Source organism: Aquarana catesbeiana, linkage group LG05 (genome assembly GCF_042186555.1).
Source record: "Aquarana catesbeiana isolate 2022-GZ linkage group LG05, ASM4218655v1, whole genome shotgun sequence".
In the NCBI taxonomy this organism is placed as follows: domain Eukaryota; kingdom Metazoa; phylum Chordata; class Amphibia; order Anura; family Ranidae; genus Aquarana; species Aquarana catesbeiana.
In genome coordinates, this window is record NC_133328.1 from 516,179,017 (window position 1) to 516,203,249 (window position 24,233).

A 24,233-nucleotide genomic window follows, 5' to 3' on the forward strand; every position below is an offset into this window, starting at 1 on the left:
ATGAGAGTAAAAACCTTGAACCCATGGAACTGTCAGTCACAATGTTCTAAAAATATAGACTTGGGGAAGAAGTGCTTTAAACTCATAACCCATGTCACTATTCATTTGTGCAATCCTTAATAGGCAATGGTAATGGAAGTCAAGGATCACGAAAGATTAGATGAAAGCCTTGTGGGTGCATTGTCTATAAAGATACTTGCCTAAAAACAATCTTCAATCCTGTCTTGTACAATACCCATCGAATGTTAAAATACTCTACCATATATAAGGTATTTACATCTTCTTACTCATTGTGTTAATCCTAAATGTATCCAACGCTGACCTGGTAACTATGCCAAGTCCTTCAAAAACTTCCCATTAGGGATGTCAAATCACCTACTGAAATTGATTTACAAAAGGCAAATAGATTGTGCACTTTGCAAGTTCGGTTGCACTCATTTTCCCCAGAGCTTAGTGAATATTCTATCTGGTACAAAGGAAATAAAAAACAAAAAAACAAAAAAAACAGCACTTTTGTTTGCACGTGATTGGATGATGGAAATACAGAATAAAGAAATACTTTATTAATCTCAAATGGAAGCAGAGCAGTTTCACCACATTCACTAAGCTCGGGGGAGAAATACATGCAACTTTACTTACAAAGTGCACAGTCTATTTGCCTTTAATAAATCAAATCCACTGGATTTTATACACTGTATTACCAAAAGTATTGGGGCGCCTGCCTTTACGCACACATGAACTTTAATGGCATCGCAGACTTAGCCCGTAGGGTTCAATATTGAGTTGCAGCTATAACAGTTTCAACTTTTCTGGGAAGGCTGTCCACATGGTTTAGGGGTGTATCTATGGGAATGTTTGACCATTCTTTCAGAAGCGTATTTGTGAGGTCAGGCACTGATGTGGATGAGAAGGCCTGGCTCACAGTTTTTGCTCTAATTCATCCCAAAGGGGTTGAGGTTAGGACTCTGTGCAGGCCAGTCAAGTTCCTCCACCCCAAACTCACTCATCCATGTCTTTATTGACATTGGCTTTGTGCACTGGTCCAAATCATTTGGTGGAGGGGGATTATGGTGTGGGGTTATTCTTCAGGGGTTGGGCTTGGCCCCTTAGTTCCAGTGAAGGGGAACTCTTCAGGTGTCAGCATACCAAGACATTTTGGACAATTTCATGCTCCCAACTATGTTGAGACAGTTTGGGGATGGCCCCCTACCTGTTCCAACATGGCTGAGCACCAGTGCACAAACAAGTTCCATAATGTCTTGGTATGCTGATGCCAATGCTCTAAGAGTTCCCTTCACTGGAGTTAAGGGGCCAAATACAACCCCTGAAAAACAACCCCACACCATAAACCCCCTCCACCAAATGTTTTGGACCATTGCACAAAGCAAGATCCATAAAGACATGGATGAGGGAGTTTGGGGTAGAAGAACTTGACTGGCCTGCACAGAGTCCTGACCTCAACCCTATAAAACATCTTTGGGATGAATTAGAGCGGAGACTGCGAGCCAGGCCTTCTTGTCCAACATCAGTGCCTGACCTTACAAATGTGCTTCTGGAAGAATGGTCAAACGTTCCCATAAACACACTCCTAAACCTTGTGGCCAGCCTTCCCAGAAGAGTTGAAGCTGTTTTAGCTGCAAAGGGTGGGCCAACTCAATATTGAACCCTATGGACTAAGACTGGGATGCCATTAAAATGCATGTGTGTGTGTAAAGGCAGGCATCCCGATACTTTTGGAAATATAGTGTATGTTTGTGTAATTTACTTAAGATTCTCTCTTTAAATAAACAGAATCTTTCTTCATCAGGTGTATCCTCTGTAAAGCAAAATAAGATAAATATCCTAACAAGGAGAGCAAAAACTTCCTACATATTGCCATAACTAAAAGATTGGTTTTGGGTGGAAGCTTTAAGCACTTTGCATGTAAGTACATAACATTTTCAAATGCAAGATTTAAATTTATGTGCAAATAAACCCTTATGTACACAATGTTGGCTTAATTCATGTGCATTGATGTTTTTCGTAAGGTATTAAAAACGTTTACAATTTATATTTTTAAACCTTACTTGATACTGACCATTTCACTGAATTATTCTTGGCACCATTATGTTGGTCTATGCATTTTTTTTTTAAGATTATGCTTCAAAGAGACTTACATAAAAATGTTGATGCCTTTGCTTTGAAGAAAATGTATTTTCTTTTTTTTTCTTTTAGTACAACACATTAACATCAAATATCTTGTGTAGTAAAATGATTCAAGCCCCTGGAACTCAAATAATTTTCTAATAAAAAATGCATGAGAAAAATAAATGCACTTTATGTTCCACAAGAAAAGGCAGTTTCAACAGACTAATACTCAAAGAAAATTCATTTTATCAACCAGCCATTCCATTCTTTGGTGCTGTTACAAGCTCCTTGCAGTTGCTAAGCAACCATAATTCATAGTACCTTTTAATGGATACTCTGCTACTGGTGAGAACATTAAGGTGAAGAGAATAAATGCCTTGGGTGAATCTTGAAATCTTTCATTATGCATGTCATTCTATTTCTGTAATGCTATAATGCTGAAATGTTTCTGTGGCAGGAAACTGAGTTGTGGTAATTGCATATTCCACTCATATATGTTTTGTAAGCAGAGCAGCACGTACTTGTCTAAAATGAGTTATTTCAAACATGATTGAAATTGGCCTTTTCTACTCCTAAAGGTAGTAAATAAATCTAAAGGGAAAAAAGAAGTAGCTCTAGTATAAAATTATGGAAATTTCGAGAAAGAACAACACAATTTTATAGCATAAATAAAATGTAATTACATAGGACAGTAATCAATCACACAGCAATATATAAAACACACAATGGGAAATATAAAAATATAAAACAATGCATAGGGGGTAAAAAATTGAATTATCCTTAACCCCAATTTACCAGCTTTAAGTCCAAATAATAAATAGTTTAATGTTTTAATAATACCAATTTGTCCTCTGAGTGTTCCTGCCCATGCTGTTTTTCTATATGCCATATCTTATATTTCTTATAACGATAATATATTGCAGTTCAGTATTTTGGAAAGCAATATAGAGTAAATAATATAGTATGTTCAAATGATATCCTATTATTACAAAAAGGCTAACAGCCTGGATTAATTTATATTGATAAAGCACAAGATGTTTATATACACTTAACCTAAAATACTGTTATTGAATTAATTGCTATCTCATTAGAAACACAAAGCAAAGCACTATATTGTAGGCCTTACAGTGCGACAAATAAAGCAGATAGACAATATAATTTATCAAAGTAGCAAAAAAAAATGCTAAACGTGACCCACCTAGCAGTAGGTCACAACCAATAACCATTTGTGCAGATGAAAATGGTCTAGCTGTAGCATTAAATGCAAATGACTATTTGCTGGATATTTAAAAGAAAGATTTCAGTCCCATTACAAAAATGTTTAATTGTGTTTTTCTTCTCTAATTTTCCTGTTGTAATAACCCTATGCCTTGTTTTACTTGTTTATATTTTGAAAGAATTGTATCTTTAAGAATGTATGTGAAACTAGTATTTTTAATATGCATAAATAGTATAAGCAATTTCAGTTTTATTGCTTTTTTTTTTTACAACGTATAATGTTATATGTATTATTCAACAGCCTTTACTGCTGTTTATTAGGTTAGATGTTTAATAAAATACTTTTTGTGAAGGGCAGTTTATAATATTTTCTATATACAATCATAACAGGTATATTATTTTAGCGCCAGTTTATTATGTTATGTTGCTTGGGTCTGTACGCACTGTTTTCATATGGGTTTACCAGAGGGGTAGAAAATGTTTAATCTTTAAAGCTTATGTTCACTTAGTTCAGCTTAGTGAATAAGGCTAAGCCATGTTCACGATGAACATCTGATTAAACATTTAAAGTGGTTGTAATCCTCAGACATGAAATATGAGCAAAGCACACTCTTCTATATTGTGTACTTGTCTTAATTTAGAGCACCAAGTGTCACTTCTGTCTGCTGCCTCGTTCCTCTGCTATCTGCATGAGTCACTTCTGACAAGTTTTCCTGAGACCAAGAGAAAAAAGGTGACAGGGGAGGGAGCATACAGCCTGTAATTGATAGCCTCAGCTCTGTTCCTTTGTGCTGTCTGAAGGGGGGGTGCATCGCTTCCCTCCAATCAGGTCTCCCTGATCTATGCAGAGTTTAATTTCAGCTCCATGTCCCTGCTTTCTGAAAGCCCAGAAATGCTTTATAAATTCTACACTTTGAACACATGTAGAGGAGAGAATACCGTGGATAAACAGGTACAACTTATGCAGGGAGATTTGTTTAATCTCTGTGTATAACCTGAGGCTAGGGGTTATGTTTAATAGTGACGTTATAACAATGCATATACTGGTACTTTCAAGAAATAAAATAAAATAAAATAAAAATGCAACCGATAAGGGCAATAAAAGAAGGGGGCCAGGACATGTTCCTAGAAATATGGTTGAAGTATATTGGTGGAATAAAAAGAGATTGTTATGTACACTACTGTTTAGATTAAAAATCACTCAGAAAGCAATTCAAATAAAATTCGATATTCAGGCCTCTTGGTGCAAAAGTATCTAATGTGAATATCCATTTGGATTCAAGCTGGCAGAGGGTCCTAACCTTGTGGCCCCCTCGACAATGCCTGACATACGGTTCGATTCCCCAAAATTTTAATTGTGTGGCGTCTTTGTTGTGACACAACAAAAAGTGTTTAGATACACTGTGTTTGTCATACCCGTTTAAAATGTTGTTCACATGTTCCTTGATCCTTACCCGGAGGGGTCTTTTTGTGCGGCCTATATACTGTAGGCCGCAACTACATTCTAGGGCGTACACCGCTCCTTCCGTGTTACAACAGATAAATTCTTTAATTTCGTATGTCTCTCCCGTACTAGTTGACGTGAAATGGAATTTCTTCTCATTGGGACGCCTTGTTCTCAAACATGCAAAGCATCTTGTGCAAGCGAAGAAGCCATTTCGCGTAAAAAAGGAAATTGCTTTCTTTGGTGGATCAATTATATTTTTCACAATTTTGTCTCTAAGAGTGGGTGCTTTCTTATATATAAATCTGGGATTGGAGGGTAACCTATCCTGTAGTTCCTTGTCTGCTAGAAGTATGTGCCAGTGTTTCTTAATGATCTTCTCAATACTCTTATACTGGGCATTGAAGTCCAAAATTATCGGTGCTACCGCTGATGTCTTCTCATTTCTGGTTTTGTCTCTAATTAATTCTTTTCGATCCATTTCCTTTACTTCATATATCTTGTCTTTTATGAATTGTTGATCGTAACCTTTTTTGGCGAATCTCTGTGCAATCAGTTCTGCCTCCTCTAGATATATATTCAGGTGGGTACAATTCCGTCTTACCCTCATGAGTTGACCTTTGGGGACATTAAACAGCCAATTTCTGTGATGACAGCTTTCTATGGGAAGATAACTGTTCCTATCCACGGTTTTAAAGTGCGTGCGTGACCATAATTTATAATCTTCCTGTATAATGTCTAAATCTAGAAATGTCACCTTCTTCTCACTGGTCTCCCAGGACAGTTTAATGTTTCTGTTGTTAATGTTGAGGCTTTCCAAAAAGCTGGTGAGTTGGCACAGTTCGCCTTTCCAGAGTATGAAGACATCTTCAATATACCTCTTGTAGATGGCTAATTCAGTGGGTCTGTTACTAAAAACATTCTGTTCCTCCCACTGAGCCATAAAGAGGCCTGCCACACTCGGGGCAAATTTAACTCCCATCACTACTCCTGTCTGTTGGTGATAGTAATTCTTGTCATACCAAAAATAATTATTCTTAAGACAGAAGTCTAGGCATTTAACTATGAACTTCCTTTGAACACAGGGTAACTTGGTATGTAACATAAGGCCCCATTTTGCGGCTTCGCATGGTTGGTGGTGGAGTATCACTGTATATAGGGATGAGACATCTGCGGTAGCCAAAATCCATGGTCCTTCTTCTTTCGGGACATCTTCTAGTATTTGTAGCATTTGCTTGGTGTCTCTGAGATATGCTTCTGTGTTCTGGACCGCTGGCTGTAGAAAAAAATCTATATATTGCCCGATTCTCGATGTCAGTGAATCTATTCCGTTCACTCTCGGTCTTGGTGGTGGATCTGTTTTGTTTTTATGTATTTTCGGCAGTGAATATATAATAGGGGTTCTACAGGAATCAGGTACCAGGAATCTGGCTTCTTTTTTGTTCAATATGTTTTTCTTCACTCCTAAACATACCACCTTCTCTAGTGCTTTCCTGCACTTAAACATCGGGTTGCTTAGTAATCTACTGTAAGTGATCTCGTCTCCCAGCATCTTAGTCATACTACTGTGATATTGTTCCTTTGATAAAATCACAATTCCACCTCCCTTATCTGCTGGTCGTATAACCAAATCTTTCCTTCTTGTAAGTTTCTTAATACCGCTCTTTATGTGGCTCGGTTCTTCTTTTTTCTTAATTTTCAAATCTTTAATATCATCTAAAACTACTTTTTTAAAAACCTCAATATACTTGTTGTTCTTCACTGGTGGATTAAAAACAGATTTATTTCGTAGTGTACTATGAACAATCTCTTCATCGCAAGTCTCTATGTGTCTAGGCCTTGATGGATTTCCCACAATATATTTGGCAATATTGAGTTTCCTCACGAATTTCTGAATACCCAGGTAGGTTTGGAATTTATCCAAATTCCTAGAGGGTGCATACTTTAATCCTTTGTCCAAAACCCTTATTTCTTCATGCGTCAATGTTTGGCCGCTTAGATTAAAAATGCCCTCTCCTCTCACTCTCTTTTTCTTTTGCTCTCTCTTTCCAGATCACTTTCCTCTCTTCTTTCTTGGCTTCTTCTGAGACTTCTGTTTTCGTCTATATGTCTCAGGGGAGGGTTCTCCCGGCCTCTGTCTAAAAAAGGCCTAGTGTAGTCGGAACTGTCATGCTGCAAGGGGTATTGCCTATATTGGCTATTTTTCTCCTCCTCATGATCGGTCAGTGGAGCATAGTAGTTGTAGGTGGGTATCTGTTGTGGTCTTCTTCTTTCCCCATATCCATAATCTTGACCAGGGCTTCTTCCTCTTGGTCCATGGTGATCATGTATTGGTCCTCTGTTGTCTCTAAAATCATATGGCCTCCTGTATTCCCTATAATCCTGTGTGTATCCTCTATAATCCCTCTGGTCATATGGGGGTCTATACCAGTTGTTACCATTTTGCGGCTTCCTATTATTTTTCCAATAGAACGGTCTCCTTCCTCCATTTTGCGGCATCCTGACATTCTGCTGAGGTCTTCTGTCCACTCGCTGGGGGGTGTATGGATACTCGTTCTTATATCTCCCATCTTGATATTGTTGTCTTGGTGTCGTTCCTCCATTTCCATCTCTTGGATCATGATAGCCCCTCCTCTGGGGGCTCTGTATAGGTGGTTCATTCATCTGTTGTGAGTAAACCCTCACTATTTTTTCAGGTGTTGAATAAGTTGAGCCCACATCCGTTTTTCCTAATTGGCTTTGCCATTTAAAGGCCTGATCATTCCGGAAGTCATTGATATCCCTAATGTATTTTTTACTTTTCCTTTGTTGTACCTCTCTGTCTTTCTTGGTTAGATCCTTATTTAGCTGCGTGGTAAGTGTTTTGAACTCCATTGTTTCTTTAAAGGCTTCCAATTCTTCTCTAATTTCAGCAATATTCTGGTCTATTATTTTGGTCTTCTTCCGTTTTCTTTCTAATAAAAACCTCAATAGTTCTAGACCCTTGTCGAACCATTCGTCGTTCGACTCCTGGTCGATTAGACCATCATTTGGTAGGACATCCCATCTTAGCCTCCTTGGGACAATACTTTCCTTTAGGTAGGTCTCAAAGGTGCTAATGTCCCACCATAGGCTTACTTTTTTCTCCATGTTATGTCCCAATTTTCTCATTAAGCTTTCCAGGTCACCTGTTTTATTTTTACTTGTATTGGTGGTACTAAAAACTTCTTCTAAGTTAATTTTTCTTTCTTCCAAAAAAGAAAGCACTTCTATGGTTGCTGCAGGAGTGTATGAATATGTAAGCTGAAGTATAATAAAGGTATTCCTGCGCTACCCAATTGGAAAAAGAAAAGGAGAAAACGTATGCGACTGGACAGCTGCAAGCACCGAAAAGGGCCAATCAAAAAACCCAAAATAAACAGAAAATGGAGGGGAGGGAGGTGCTGCGCTGCTATGCTGATACCTCATTGTGAATAAAATCGCATAAATTTGTATAAACACTGAAGACCTTGAGCAATATAAAGGGATGCCAAGATCTTGTGCCGGTGAAACTCAATGTGCAAAAGCAGCTACATCCGTATGTATATTCATATATGTAAGGGCAGACTTATAAATGAAGTGGAAAAGCCCATTCTATCTCTATCCCACGGAGATTTTTAAATATTGAATTTTTTCATTTATCCATTAAAAGCCTATTCCTATTTTTATCTATTTTTATATTTTTTATATTTTATATTTTTATGGAGTAATATATTTTTTATTAAATGTGTATTTTTTATTATTAAATGAATTTTAAAACACGCTCTATTGGCAGCTTATAGCATATCCATATATATATAATTTTTTTAGGTTCCTATATGGCGAGATTCGATTTTTTTATCTTTTACACATATGCTATCCTAGGTAAAATGGTCCTCCTCCGCATAGCTAGGCTGCACCCATGTTCAATGCATTACACAATCATGGAGATATGCAGTATACCCGGTCTCCACTCGTTTAGTATAAAAACCTAGTTTTCACCCACCAAGAAAATGGCCGCCCGTTAACTACAATGATAGAGACTATTTAAGACTGAAATTAGCCTATTTTGTTCAACCCCTGATGAAGTCATGTGATCGGTGACGTCACGCATAGGGACAGGAATAGGCTTTTTCATATTGATTGAGGCATAACAAGCTCGCCGCTCGTAGGAGAAAGGATTCGTTTTTACATTGTATAATGTGAGTACACTTCCATATGGTTTTGAATAAAGCTTCACCCTGTTAAAACCTACTTCACTATCCAGTACCTTTTGTCCTTCATTACCGGTTTTTTACATACACTTGAGATGTGGAGGCAGAGTTAGGACCCGCACTGGTCCAGGACCCCAGCTAAGACCATAGCTATCTGAACCCAGCTGCCATAAGGTTTATCCAATGCCACCAAGCGTGGAGACAGAAATAGGATTGACGCTGGCTCAGGACCCTGAAGTTAACAATCATAGCCACCTACAGCTACTTCTTTGCGGTTTACCTAGCACCGCTAGGTAAGGGGCCATTGCTTATACTAGTGTGTTATGCACGAAGAGGACACAGAGTGAATCGCACTTCAGACACCCCACTTCTGTTTATTTGAGCACATAGGACTGTTTTTTCACCTTAAAGGACATTAGCACATTGCACTTGTTGTTGCACTCATTTGCATGCCATTTGCTGTTTCTGCTTCAGATTAGCAGAGTATTTTAGAACTACTATTGCTGGGACACTTTATTACTTTATTACATTATTTATATTATTTATTTTCTGATTGTTTTGATTGATTAGAGATGTTTAGGTCACCATAGCACTCGCACTTTATATGTTTATTTTTTTGCACAAAAATATTTATTAAGGATGTATTTATCTATCTTTATTTATATGAATTGAATGTTTTTTGCAATACTCACTATTTATTGTTTACATGTAGCTGCTTTTGCACATTGATTTTCACCGGCACAAGATCTTGGCATCCCTTTATATTGCACAAGGTCTTCAGTGTTTATACAAATTTATAGCGCAGGAATACCTTTATTATATGTCTCTGAACTTTGCTCTGCCTTCTGCTTATCTGTCTGATCTCGTGTTGCCAACCTTTGCCTGTACCCTGACGACATCTATGCCTGCATCTGACTGTCTGTTTGCTGACCTGGCTTGTCTGCCCTTGCATCCAGTTGTTCTTCTGCCCTGCCTGAACCTGCATAGCACCCGCTGGAGCTTCTTCTGCTGTGGGCCACCAGTCTTCCTGCACCTGCTACCAGGCGCTGTCTCCTGTTGCCTGCTGTCTACTAGCCCTGGGCTTGATGTTCCTGCTGTCATCTATTGTTCCAGCTATCTGGCCAACTCTGGTGACGCACCTGCTACACATCACTACTTCCAGCGGAAGACTACACATACCTTACCCTGGTCTTGCGACCACTGTCGCAACATCAGTGGTTCCTGAGCTGGGGCTGTTCAAGAGGCCTCCTTCTGCATGTCAGGCTCAGCCTCAAGGTACATGACAGTTGGTAATAGTGGCTCTGTACACTTATGGCTATATCTGTGCTATATGCCGGCGGTTCTGGATACACAGATAGCTAAATGGTAAGGAAGGAATTATTTGCACGATTGAGCCAACTTATCCATAAGCAAAGACTGAGCTCCTTGTTTTTGGGTCTTGCGTTGGACATAAGCACATGTAAATACCTTCTGGTATAAGAAGACAATGCAGTATCTCTATAAAAAGTATGAAAGTCTTTAGATGAAAATTTAACCCAATGCTTATGTTTTAGGTTTAGTTAAAAGTTGGTTAGTTGGCTTACCCACTGGCTTGTTATGACCTTCTGTTGTGTCCTTATTAATGTAAAAGAAATAGAGAATACAGTAAAATAATGAAAGATATGCTAAGAAATTCTAAAGGAAGTAAATTACCATAAGTATTCTTAAAGATAAATTATTCCTTCCTGCCATCATGGTTTCCTGAATAACTGATGTCACACTAATTTTGACCATTTTTATGAAAATCCAACACTACATTAAGGTAAGACAAAAATATGCATATTTTTTTTAAAGGAATATGAATTTCACAGCTGATTATTACAAAAAAAGAGCGTGTCAAAACCAGGTACCCACTGCCCAAAAAAGTGTCCAAAAGTTGAAGAGGAAGGGGGAGGAGGCTGAAAAGCAGACATTCCCTTTAGGGGTGAAGTTCCGCTTTAAGTTTTCATAAGATGGCATGCCATAAAAAAACTTTCATTTTTAAATTATGTTTTCTTGCCTAGTTTTTACATAAAGATTAGCCTGTTATATATGCCTTTAGAAAGTTGAACAGCCTCTTGCATTATATTTACCTGTAACTCTTATGGTTTTTAAAACCCATGAATAAAATATGTCCTGTTCACTCAGAAGTAATTATAACATATTTGAAAACCTATTAACAGACCACATGATGTGCCATTAGTGCATAGGTTATAACTGTAATTTTACTATGCAAACTTAAACAAATGAAAAAGGCCAGTGAGTCTCTAATTGTGCTTTTTTATTATATGATTTGGGATATCGAGTTATTAGTCAAATAGTTTTTACCATTACAAAGACGTGATATATTCATGTGTTAGATCACTACACAAAGTATAATATTTGTCAAATTAGACCAGGATGTTTAAGGGTATTATGTCAATGGGTTGGCCATTAAAAATGTTGTTAACCAATTTGATATCTGTAAGGTGCCCTTACACTTACTATCTAACTGCTATTTTTTGCTTAACTTTGTGAAATAAAGTATACACTAAGTTTGCTCAAACATTTCACTCTCTTTTTTACATGTCTGAGTGGTTTTTAAACACTGATTTCCAAATTCAACCAGCTATTTGTTCTTCTGGTGCTTTTAAACTAAAAATCTGAATATTAGCAACCACAACCAAGCAAAATCAACCAGTAGCTGAGACAGGTAAAATAGTAAAAAATATTTAATTGATACAGGTTATCAAACATCACTGCATTTTTACCAAGGTAGGAAATAAACTGGATACCCTTTGGAAGTGGCACATGGCCTTCTTTTAGAAGATGCATTCAAAGGAGCCTTCCATAACTTCAAAGGACATACAAAGTCAGTTTATTTTGAAAGCAAACGACTCTGTGTGCTCTGTGAACTACAAATAATACTACTCTATATGTTATCTCTTCATTATGTTTTATTTTTTATTTTTTCTAGATAAGTATAAGGAACAGGGCTCTAGAACGTTGATACTTTTTTTACTTAGACTTACTGTATATAATCTACATCTTAGAGCTGATGGTGTGTTCTGGGGGTGGGGGGGGGTGGGTGGGGGGGTGAGGGGCAGAACACAATAGCTCAGTAGGGAGATCACTGTACTAACATTGGATTGTTAGTACAGGATCTCCTCCCGAGCTCCTCGTTTTTTTTCCATTCAGCCTGCTGAGTGTGTACAAGGTTTAAGGGGTTGCTTTACTAAAGGTAAATAGGCTGTTTACTTCTCAAGGGGAGTTGCACTTTGCAAGGCAATTTTCCCCGGAGCTTAGTGAATGCGGTGAAATTCCACTTTTCAAAGAATACCTAATCAGGTGCAAGAAAAAAAAAAAAAAGTCTTTCAAAGGATCACCATTTTTAATAAGCACTGGGGAAAATTCCTTTGCATAGTGCAACTTCATTTGCGAAGTGAACAGTTCTTTTGCGTTTAGTAAATCAACCCCCATGGTACAGAATTATTTTATATTTGCTTGGTCAGTGTCTGTGCTCAAGGGCCTCACTTCCTGTATACAGTCTAAAGATGGTGCCCTTGAACAAGAAACCAAGTACATTTATGAGTATTTGTAATGTGACATGTAGTATGAACCTTATTTTTTTGTGGTTGTTGGTGTATCAACAGGCATACTATGTATTTTTTTTGCAGAGCCCTGATTGAGCACAGCGGAAACCTACTCACCTGATCAATCTTTAGAACAATAATAGTCTTTATATTTAAACAAATCTTCTGTCTATATCCCAGAATGGAAGGAGAAAAACAATTTACCAATGATGGAGTAATCTACTAATGCTGCAGTATACAGGCAATTTTCACTGGCTCACATCACTGCCATGAAAACCTACAGCATCAAACCTAAATTTACAGATAACAGTTTCTTGTTGACTGATCTGTCAAAACCAATTGATCCCTCTACAACGGCCTTTTTGAGAATGAAAATGTTTTTTTTTCCTTCTCAGAGTCTGAAATTTGACCACATTGCTACTGTAGTAGATTGTATTATTTGTTAAAGCAAATGTTATTTTCTATTAGAGGTTGTGAGAATACCCACGTAATATTTTAGGCAACATAAAAACACATTTTAAAGGCTTTAAACAAAAGTGTTAAGTCGAAAAATGTTAGGCTCTAACTACTGTAAACACTAGGAATGACAAATTAGGGAGATGCCCAAGACATAGAAAACCTGAAGAATTACAATTTGTGTTTCGGATGTCATATCAGATATTTTGTACTAAGTTATTGAATAAAATGGAACAATTTCTAAAATAAAAGGCGCGACTGATAAAGCTATGATAAATTGTGCAAAGAATATCTAATTATTCATTGCCTTTATCCCCTGTCACATTGTCTAAAAGCATTTCTTTTTACACAATGTGACATCCATTTCATTTCAGACTAATGCTTGCCTTATTTGATACTGAAGTAATTAGAGTTGACATCATCTATTCTTTACTGTCCTAAAAGAACTTGCAGACGGGTCTGCTGTTATGTTTTATGCATTACGGGAGCAAAATGCCACAATATTTTGGAAATATTTCTTCAGAAACCCGTAATCAAATTGTTTGTAATCAAATTTTCTGCTGAGCTTTGAAAGCTGCATTATTCAATATGAGACTGATTCTTTTTTCTGTAATAGCAACATACTGTATTAGAAATTCATGCAGCTTTAATGTATCTCCATTTGCTGATTTACAGCGTTCCCAGTAGACCCTAGGAAAAAAATGCTTTCCTTCCATTGGCACAGCACAAAACATATGTATGTGTGGGTTGTCAAAGCAGTGATGTTTGAATACAAAGAGAATTGGCTCTGTCAGTGCAGAAATGCAGCAATTAAAACATCTATTTCAGCCCTTTGTTTATTGTCTATTTGCTTTTTTTATTTGTTTTCTATTCTATTCTTACCATGTGGTAATGGTATGTCTTTTTCTTAACAACATAAAAAAAGAGAAGGGAAAATTATGCTACTTTTATTATGTACTTAAAACGATAAATTATTCTGCAGACCACCACTGTAAAACACGTTGTCAGCTTGTTCTGGCTTGATTTGTTACAATGTAGGAACACAGTTATTCTAAAAATTTGTCAAGATAAGGAACATAGCATATAGGTTTCAGTTAGGTTTGCATACAACTCAGTATGGTCTTATGATGAAGTTTAATATGGAGTTAAACTCTCCTGTCCTTTACAGCCAAGGAAGCTGCCATCTTAGCCTCTGTTTGATCTGCATTTGTCATGGTGGTGCACATGTAATCAGCTATAACACCAGCCTTTTTATAGAGCTAACATAAGCACAGGAGAAACTGTAATGCCCCGTACACACGTACACACAAATGTTGGATGTGAGCTTGTTGGCTGAACATCCGACCGTGTGTATGCTCCATCGAACATTTGTTGTCGGACTTTCCTCCAACAAATGTTGGCTAGCAGGTTCTCAAATTTTCCGCGAACAAAACTTTGTTGTTGGAAATTCTGATCGTGTGTACACAAGTCCGACGCACAAAAGTTCACGCATGCTCGGAATCAAGCAGAAGGAGCCGCACTGGCTATTGAACTTCCTTTGTTACGGCTCGTCGTACGTCTTGTACGTCACCACGTTCTCCCACGTTCTGACGGAGGCTCCTTACCACGTGATCAGTGGTGACCAATCACAGCTGATCATCGGGTGAACCAGGAAGTGCCGTCATTCCTTGGTTTGCGCTGAGAGGGAGACCCGATTGGCAGCTCTCCCTGTCAGAGGGGGGGTCTGAGCTGATAATCAGCACATTGATTATCAGCACAGCCCCGTCAGATGTGCCACCACAGCTTCCAGTCAGTGCCCATCAGCTGCCAGTCAGTGCCACACCAGAAACGGATGTCAGTACCAATCAAAGTGCCAATCAGTGCCCATATTAGTGCCATTCAGTGCCCATCACAGTGACAATCAGTGCCCAGCAGTAACACCTGTCAGTCCCTTATCAATACCTCATCATCAGTGCTGCCCATTAGTGCCACCTGTCAGTGCCACCTGTCAGTGCCAATTAGTACTGCCTATCAGTGCCAATCAGTGCCACCTGTCAGTGCCCATCACAGCCTCCTGTCAGTGCCCATCACAGCCGCCTGTCAGTGCTCATCAGTGCCACCTATTAGTGCCCATCAGTGCCACCTATCAGTGCCCATCAGTGCCGCCTATAAGTGCCCATCAGTGCTGCATATCAGTGCCACCTATTGTTGCCCATCAGTGCTGCATATCAATGCCGCCTAACAGTGCCCATAAATTTTACATATCAGTGCCTCCTCATCAGTGCCACTATCAGTGCCAACTCATCAGTGCCCATCAGTGCCGCCTCATCAGTGCCCATCAGTGACGCCTCATTAGTGCCCATCAGTGAAGGAGAAAACAAAATTTTATAACAGAAACAAAGAAAAACTTTTTTTAGTTTGTTTAGCAAAAAATAAAAACCCCAGAGGTGATCAAATACCACCAAAAGAAAGTTCTATTTGTGGGAAGAAAATTGTAACAAATTAAGTTTGGGTACAGTGTTGCATGACTGCGCAATTGTCATTCAAAGTGCAACATCACTGAAAGCTGAAAATTGTACTGGGCAGGAAGGGGGGAAAGTGCCTGGGATTGAAGTTGTTAAGAACAAGCTACCGTGGGGGGAGATTTACTAAAACTGGAGCACTCAGAATCTGTGCATAATAGTCAATCAGCATCTAACTGCAGCTTGTTCAATTAAACTGTGCCAATAAAACCTGGAAGTTGATTGGTTTCTGTACAGAGCTGCACCAGATTTTGCACTCTCCAGTTTTAGTAAATCTCCTCTAATATATTGCAGTTTTGTTCTTGGGTTTAGCTATCATTTAAAATATACATTTATAGTAACCGTCTGTCAGCCTGGCAAATTTTGCCAGTAGTGCTCATAAGGCTAAAGGTTTGGGGTGGGGTTTGAGTAGTTTTTTTGAGGTGCTCAATCTCAATTAGCAATATGGTAGGTTTCTTTTTTAAATAAGTCAAAACTAGCACATGCCTAAGGATCACTTAAGCTGGAAGCCCAAAATTAGGCTTTATAGTAATTCAAAATTATCTATAGAATCACCAAGGGCCTTTCAGTACAGACTAGAAACCAAATATTTTAAAGAGGGAAGTTAGGTTATGTTTGCAGTATTTCACAAACCATCCTTAGAAAAAAGCAACCTGGGTGGAGGAGTTACATAAATGGCAAAATAAAGAAGGATTCTGTTGTTCTGAACCTATATAGTACAACTGTGGTCAAAAGTTTTAACAATGACACAAATATTAATTTTCACAAAGTCTGCTGCTTCAGTGTTTTTAGATCTTTTTGTCAGATGCTACTATGGTATACTTAAGTATAATTTCAAGCATTTCATAAGTGTCACATTCTTTTGTTGACAATTACATTATGTTTATGCAAAGAGTCAATATTTGCAGTGTTGACCTTTCTTTTTCAAGACCTCTGCAATTTGCCCTGGCATGCTGTTAATCAACTTCTGGACCACACCCTGACTGATGTTCTTACATAATGCTTGGAGTTTGTCAGAATTTGTGGAGGTTTTTTTTTTTCAACCGCCTCTTGAGGTTTGATGAGTTCACAATAGGATTAATTAAATCAGTTAAGTATCAACACATAGTGGTACTGTGGATACATATAGAATATTAGGTGTTAGGTATTAGGTTAGGTGTTAGGTATTAGTATAAAGTAGGGATGAGCTTCGAGTTTGAGTCAAACTCATGTTCGACTCGAACATCGGCTGTTCACAAGTTCGCCGAACAGCAAACAATTTGGGGTGTTCGAGGCAAATTCGAATGCTGCGGAACACCTTTAAAATCTATGGGAGAAATCAAAAGTGCTAATTTTAAAGGCTTATATTCATGGTATTGTCACAAAAAGTGTTTGGGGACCTGGGTCCTGCCGCAGGGGACATGGATCAATGCAAAAAAAAGTTTTAAAAACGGCCGTTTTTTCGGGAGCAGTGATTTTAAAAATGCTTAAAGTGAAACAATAAAAGTGTAATATCCCTTTAAATTTCGTACCTGGGGGTGTCTATAGTATGACTGTAAAGGGGCGCATGTTTCCCGTGTTTAGAACAGTCTGACAGCAAAATGACATTTCAAAGGAAAAAAAGTCATTTGAAACTACTCGCGGCTATTAATGCATTGCCGGTCCGACAATACACATAGAAGTTCATTGATAAAAACGGCATGGGAATTCCCCACAGGGGAACCCCAAACCAATATTTAAAAAAAAAATGATGTGGGGGTCCCCCTAAATTCCATACCAGGCCCTTCAGGTCTGGTATGGATATTAAGGGGAACCCTGGCCAAAATTAAAAAAAAAAAAATGACGTGGGGGGGTCCCCCTAAATTCCATACCAGGCCCTTCAGGTCTGGTATGGATATTAAGGGGAACCCAGGCCAAAAAAAAAAAAAAATGGCGTGGGGTCCCCCTCAAAATCTATACGAGACCCTTCAGGTCTGGTATGGATTTTAAGGGGAACCCCGCGCCAAAATTAAAAAAAAAACGGGGTGGGGTCCCCCAAAAAATCCATACCAGATCCTTATCCGAGCACGCAACCTGGCAGGCTGCAGGAAAAGAGGGGGGACGAGAGAGCGCCCCCCCTCCTGAACCGTACCAGGCCACATGCCCTCAACATTGGGAAGGTGCTTTGGGGTAGCCCCCCAAAACAACTTGTCCCCATGTTGATGAGGACAAGGGCCTCATCCCCACAACCCTGGCTGGTGGTTGTGGGGGTCTGCGGATGGGGGGCTTATCGGAATCTGGAAGCCCCCTTTAACAAGAGGACCCCCAGATCCCGGCCCTACCCCCTGTGTGAAATGGTAAGGGGGTACAAAAGTACCCCTACCATTTCACTTATAAACTGTCAAAAATGTTAAAAATGACAAGAGACAGTTTTTGACAATTCCTTTATTTAAATGCTTCTTCTTTCTTCTTTCTTCTATCTTCTATCTTCCTTAGGTTTCTTCCTCCATCTTCTGGCTCTTCTGGTTCTTCTTCCAGTGTTCTCGTCCGGCATCTCCTCCGCAGCGTCTTCTTCCCTTCTTCTCCTCGGGCCGCTCCGCATCCATGATGGCATGGAGGGAGGCTCCCGCTCTTCTCTTCATCTTCTTCTCTTCAACTTCTTTTCGGGCCGCTCCGCATCCATAATGGCATGGAGGGAGGCTCCCGCTGTGTGACGCTTCTCCTCTTCTGACAGTTCTTAAATAACAGGGGGCGGGGCCACCCGTTGACCCCGCCCCCTCTGACGCACGGTTACTTGACGGGACTTCCCTGTGGCATTCCCCGTGACAACAGAGACCCCAGCCACCTGAAGTTCTGGGGTATTGTACCCTATACCAGACCATGGCGTGGGGGACACAAAGTGAGGATTCTAAGCCGACTCAAGTCCAAATGGATATTTTCCATGGACACCCTTGCGCCTAAAGGGCTTAATATTGAGTTTGACTTAAACTGTTTTCTCAGTGATTTCTGAACTATTATCTTCACCTATATTCTTCATGCGATTTCGTTTATCCAGTCCCATCTCTTCCTCTTCTCTATCTATCTACCTATAGGTATGTCTATATTTAGGCTGTATGCAGTATTTTTGTTTGCTGCATTGTTGCATATTGTCATATTTATGTATTTATCCTATGTATTCCCTTGCAGTGAGTTTGTGATACCCCGAGCTCCACTTTTCCCCTTTTTAAATTTTTTCTCCATTTTTTGTTGTTTGTTGACTCCCCCCTGTTCTCCTACTGGATTATGTCCAGTTCATTCCCATATATATATATATATATATATATATATATATATATATATATATATATACTATATATATTTTTTATATATATTTTATCTCATTTTTTAGTATATATATCCGTTTTATGTTCCCCTTTTTTATGTATTTCCAGTTTATTTACACCCATGGCAACATTCACTAGTGGGCTACTGTTCTTTAGCGATTGCATTTTGCTGTGCACTCCAGCTGGCTTCACACTGACTATGTTTATGGCTATCAGCCTTTCCCTCATTGTCTGCCTATGTGTGAGACCCCAGCAAAATGGCCGACGGCTCTGTTTAATACTGAAGCTATCTATTACAATGACGGGCTTTGGGAAAATGGCCACCAGGCGCCCGTCATGTGGAGACTATTTAAAGGCATTGAGTTTTATCCTGTGTTATCCTCTGATGAAGTCACGTGACGTGACGATATGCGTCAGGATTGGAGCACGGGATACTGTCACAAACTGATGGCAGGAGATGAGCTCGGCGCTCATGGATGATTTGTACCATAGTTTACTTCTAAATATGAGTTTACCATATTGTTTTTATCAATAAATCGGCTTTTATCAGGGATTATGCTATGTGCGCTCTCTCCCTATATCACACATACACTCACCCTATGTGACGAGCACTGAGGAGCGGGGATTGATCGAAGACATCCATTGAGGCATACGAACTCGGCGTTCGTGGATTGATGCCCACACTCATTTTATTAAAAGTGAGTGCACCCTCTTTCTGTATCTCCCCCCCCCTCCTACTTTGGTCATCACAGAGTTTCACTATTTTTTGTTCATGTCATTTTTTTCAAATACCGTCCTGTATATCCACCACTGGAATCACCTAAACAACTGGATGGGATACCCATGCTTGATAGTGTTTTGCAATTAAGCACAAGCTGTATGCCTTACAGCAGTAAGGTAAGCTGCTTGCGAACACGGAGGTGTTTCCACTGAAGATCTCTCCCTTCCTTTGGATATTTCTGTACATTTGGTGGTGGGACTGCTATATGTTTATCCATTTTGTACTTATCACATTCAGCTTTTGAATTGTCACTATGTGCTAGTATTGGTACTAGCCCTTATTCACTTGGACTAGTTTGAGTATTGTATCACTGTCATTTATACTTTTTTGCCATTTTTATAGTAATTTACCCTTTGTCAGTATTTTGCTTTTTTATTGTATGTTTGTTTAGTACATTTGTGGCTGCATCTACTTCAGCCATTTTCACCTTTCCATCCTTTTCACTTAGCCCTTCCCCCTCCCCCCTACTTCCATTTCCACTTCCCCAAGGGTCTGGTATGGATTTTTGGGGGGACCCCACGCCGTTTTTTTTTTTTTTTTTTTTTTGGCGCGGGGTTCCCCTTAAAATCCATACCAGACCTGAAGGATCTGGTATAGATTTTGAGGGGGACCCCACGCCATTTTTTAAAAAATTTTGGCCGGGGTTCCCCTTAATATCCATACCAGACCTGAAGGGCCTGGTATGGAATTTAGGGGGACCCCCACGTCATTTTTTTTTTAAATTTTGGCCAGGGTTCCCCTTAATATCCATACCAGACCTGAAGGGCCTGGTATGGAATTTAGGGGGACCCCCCACATCATTTTTTTTTTAATTTTGGTTTGGGGTTCCCCTGTGGGGAATTCCCATGCCATTTTTATCAATGAACTTCTATGTGTATTGTCGGACCAGCAATGCATTAATAGCCGCGAGTAGTTTTAAATGACTTTTTTTCCTTTGAAATGTCATTTTGCTGTCAGACTGTTCTAAACACGGGAAACATGCGCCCCTTTACAGGCATACTATAGACACCCCCCAGGTACGAAATTTAAAGGGATTTTACACTTTTATTGTTTCACTTTAAGCATTATTAAAATCACTGCTCCCGAAAAAACGTCTGTTTTTAAAACTTTTTTTTGCATTGATCCATGTCCCCTGGGGCAGGACCCAGGTCCCCAAACACTTTTTATGACAATAACTTGCATATAAGCCTTTAAAATTAGCACTTTTGAATATTCATGTTCGTGTCCCATAGACTTTAACGGTGTTCGCGCATTCAAACAAATGTTTTGCCTGTTCGCATGTTCTGGTGCGACCGAACAGGGGGGTGTTCGGCTCATCCCTAGTATAAAGGTACTTTTATATCCCACAATAAGATTAAGGTCTGGGGAGTTTCCTGGCCATGGACCCAAAATTTTGATGCTTTGTTACCCAAGCCACTTAGTTATCACTTTTGCCTTATGGCAAAGTGCCCCATCATGCTGGAAAAGGCATTGTTCCTCAACAAACTGTTCTTGGATGGTAGGGAAAAGTTGCTTTCGGGGGGATGTTTTTGTACCATATTCATTCATGGCTGTATTATTAGGCAAATTTGTGGATGAGCCCACTCCCTTGGCTGAGAAGCAACCCCACACATGAATGGTCTCAGGATGCTTTACTGTTGGCATGACACAGGACTGATGGCAACGCTCACCTTTTCTTCTCCGGACAATGTTTTTTCTGGATGCCCCAAACAATTGGAAAGGGAGTCTATCAGAGAAAATGACTTTACCCCAGTCCTCAGCAGTCCAATCCCTGTACGTTTTGCAGAATATCAGTCTGTCCCTGATGTTTTTCCCAGAGAGAAGTGGTTTCTTTGTTGCCCTCCTCCAAAAGTCCTACCAGGCTATCCTCCAAAAGTCTTCACCTCACTGTGCATGCAGATGCATTCACACCTGCCTGCTGCCATTCCTGAGCAAGCTCTGCATTGGTGGTGCCCCTATCCCGCAGCTGAATCAACTGTAGGAGACGATCCTGGCGCTTGCTGAATTTTTTTGGGTTCCCTGAAACCTTCTTCACAAATGCAGTGGAAATGTTTTTTTGGGGGGATTAAGTTCATTTTCATGGCAAATAGGGACTTTGCAATTAATTGCAATTCATCTGATCACTCTTTATAACATTCTGGAGTATATGCAAATTGCCATCATAAAAACTGATGCAGCAGACTTTGTGAAATGTAATATTTGGGAGCGTTAAAAGGTAATCACATAACTGTGATTCTTGAGATTCATAAATGACATCCCTGACAAACGGCATATACTTGAGAATCATAAATTAGCAATGGGAACAGCCTTTACAATGTCTGACATATTTTGTTCTTAACACATAAACCATCAAAACATAAACAGATTATCTTACCACTGAAAGGGAGTTTGAAATTAGAGACCCATCCTGACCCAGCATATTTGATACTGTAATTGCTGGCAGATCCATATTTTGAGGGTGAAATTGAAGTAGGCCATTCTGGTTCATGGGATGACACAGCGAATGGTATCCTGATTCTGCCTCTGACAATGACACCAGTGAATGCTCTGGCAGTGATGGTGGTGTAATAGGTGGAATGTTAAAATCTTCATTCTCTAGGCTATGTCCAGGGTAAGACTGTAAAAGAGAACATAAAATATATCTGTCACTGTAACCGCAAATACAACAAGTTTTACAAGCTAAGTTATTTTTATTCTAGAAAAGCACATTTTAGACCCTAATAGATGATTGTGCTGCTGTTTTAATGTTGATCTTGGAACATTATCCCCCCAAAGGCATAGCAAAGTCTAGCATTTGTAGAATTTCCATTAGATAGTTTTCTTAAGAACCAAAAATCATTTAATAAATTCCTAGGGCACCATTAAGTTGTATTGTTGCTGAATATCTGATCTGAGGAAAACAAATGTAATTTCTTGAATGTACATGTGATCCAAAAATGTTTTACCTTGCTGCCAGCATATGCAATTAAAAATGATTCATGGAAATTAGCATGAGGATCCTGGAAATGTTAATAACACAGACACATTTGCTATATATATACTGTGTGTATATATATATATATATATATATATATATATATATATATATATATATATATATATATATGTATTAACAAAATGAATGACAAAAATATTCAGCTCACCTGGACTGTCAGCAATGAGTGTATCACCTTCCTTGATTTAGAGATCTTCAAGGAGGAGGGTAGACTACTGACAAGGAACCATTTTAAACCCACCGACAGAAATTCCTATCTGTTGGTGGACAGCTGTCATCATAAGCCCTGGTTGGTGAATATACCAAAGGGCCAGTACATGAGGATTCGTAGAAATTGTACCAAAAAGGAAGACTTTTTGAGTCAATCTGAAATACTGACCAGTAGATTTAAGGAAAAAGGATATGACCTTGAGAAGGTTGAGGAAGAAAAAACTAAGGTACTAAAAATGGATAGGGACCAACTACTATCAGATAAGATATCACATGAGCCCTTGTGTCGTGAGTTTAATCTCATTCTCGATTTTAATGTGCAATTCAGACATGTGGAAAAAATAATAAAAAAACTTTGATGCATCCTAAGGAAAGATAAGCTGCTAGGACCCAAATTACCAGCCCTTCCAGGGTTTATTTACAGAAAAGCACCTACCTTGAAGGACCTATTAGCACCAGGAGTGATAGATCCCCCAAAAAAGCAAAAGGGACCATCTGCATCTTGTTTTGGCATTTTTACTGGTTTCTTTGCATGTGGCAGGTGTAGGGCGTGTCGACACACAAAGAAGAGTATTAAAAAGAGAAAGGAATTCTGTTCTACCAGTACAGGCAAAAGGTACAAAATTCATGATTTCTGAACCTGTGCATCCACCAGGTGTCATTTATATGCTGCAATGTGGATGTGGGTTGCAGTATATTGGCCGCACATCAAGAACCTTGCAGATTAAAGTGGGAGAGCATATTGCCAATATTAAAAAAGGTATAACCACCCATAGTGTCCCGAAAAATTTTAAACTAGTACATAATAAGGATCCCAGTTTGCTGCAATTTTGGGGTATAGAACAGGTGGACAGACACTGGAGGGGGGGGGGTCATTATATCAGACAACTCAGCAAAAGGGAATCCTTCTGGATTTATGAAAGTAAGGTACTTTGGCCGAGGGGTTTGAACGTGGACTTCGATTTGAACTGTTTTATCAGACATTTATGAGTTTAGTTATTCACGATTTTATATATATATATCTTTATTTTATAATAATATTATTTTTATTGTTTTTTGATGTATTTGTGTAATTTTATTATATTAAATGTGGTCAAGATGCTTACAGGATGGTGTCGCCAGCAGTAGGTTTAGTAATGGTCACTTACACATAAGTTTTTTCTATGAAAAAACCTAACTTGAGAAGAATTGATTTTCCGTTTGTCAGATGTCCGCATGTATATTGGTGCTGTTTTCTCCACTTCCTGTTTCCTGTGTCAGCCCGGATGGGTGTGCCATGAGGCCTGGTTCAGCAAGGTGGGCTGGGGCGGACCGGGGAGTGGTGATGCAGTGCACCTAATTAGAGAATATTCACCCTTTACTGAAGAAGTGGTGAAGTAGCCCATTTGACATAACGCGTAAAGGGGGAAGGAGTTGCAG

General features: G+C 39.1%; 1 protein-coding gene across 9 annotated transcripts in view; it reads right to left on the minus strand.

The window, feature by feature from the left end:
- Window positions 1-24,233, minus strand: part of TOX (thymocyte selection associated high mobility group box) — a 392,368-nt gene that overhangs the window by 113,706 nt on the left and 254,429 nt on the right. For all 9 annotated transcript variants that reach the window (XM_073631671.1, XM_073631670.1, XM_073631673.1 and 6 more), the window contains one exon: window positions 21,984-22,226. In XM_073631671.1, the coding sequence (XP_073487772.1) occupies window positions 21,984-22,226 (243 nt within the window). The remainder of the gene's footprint in view (window positions 1-21,983; window positions 22,227-24,233) is intronic.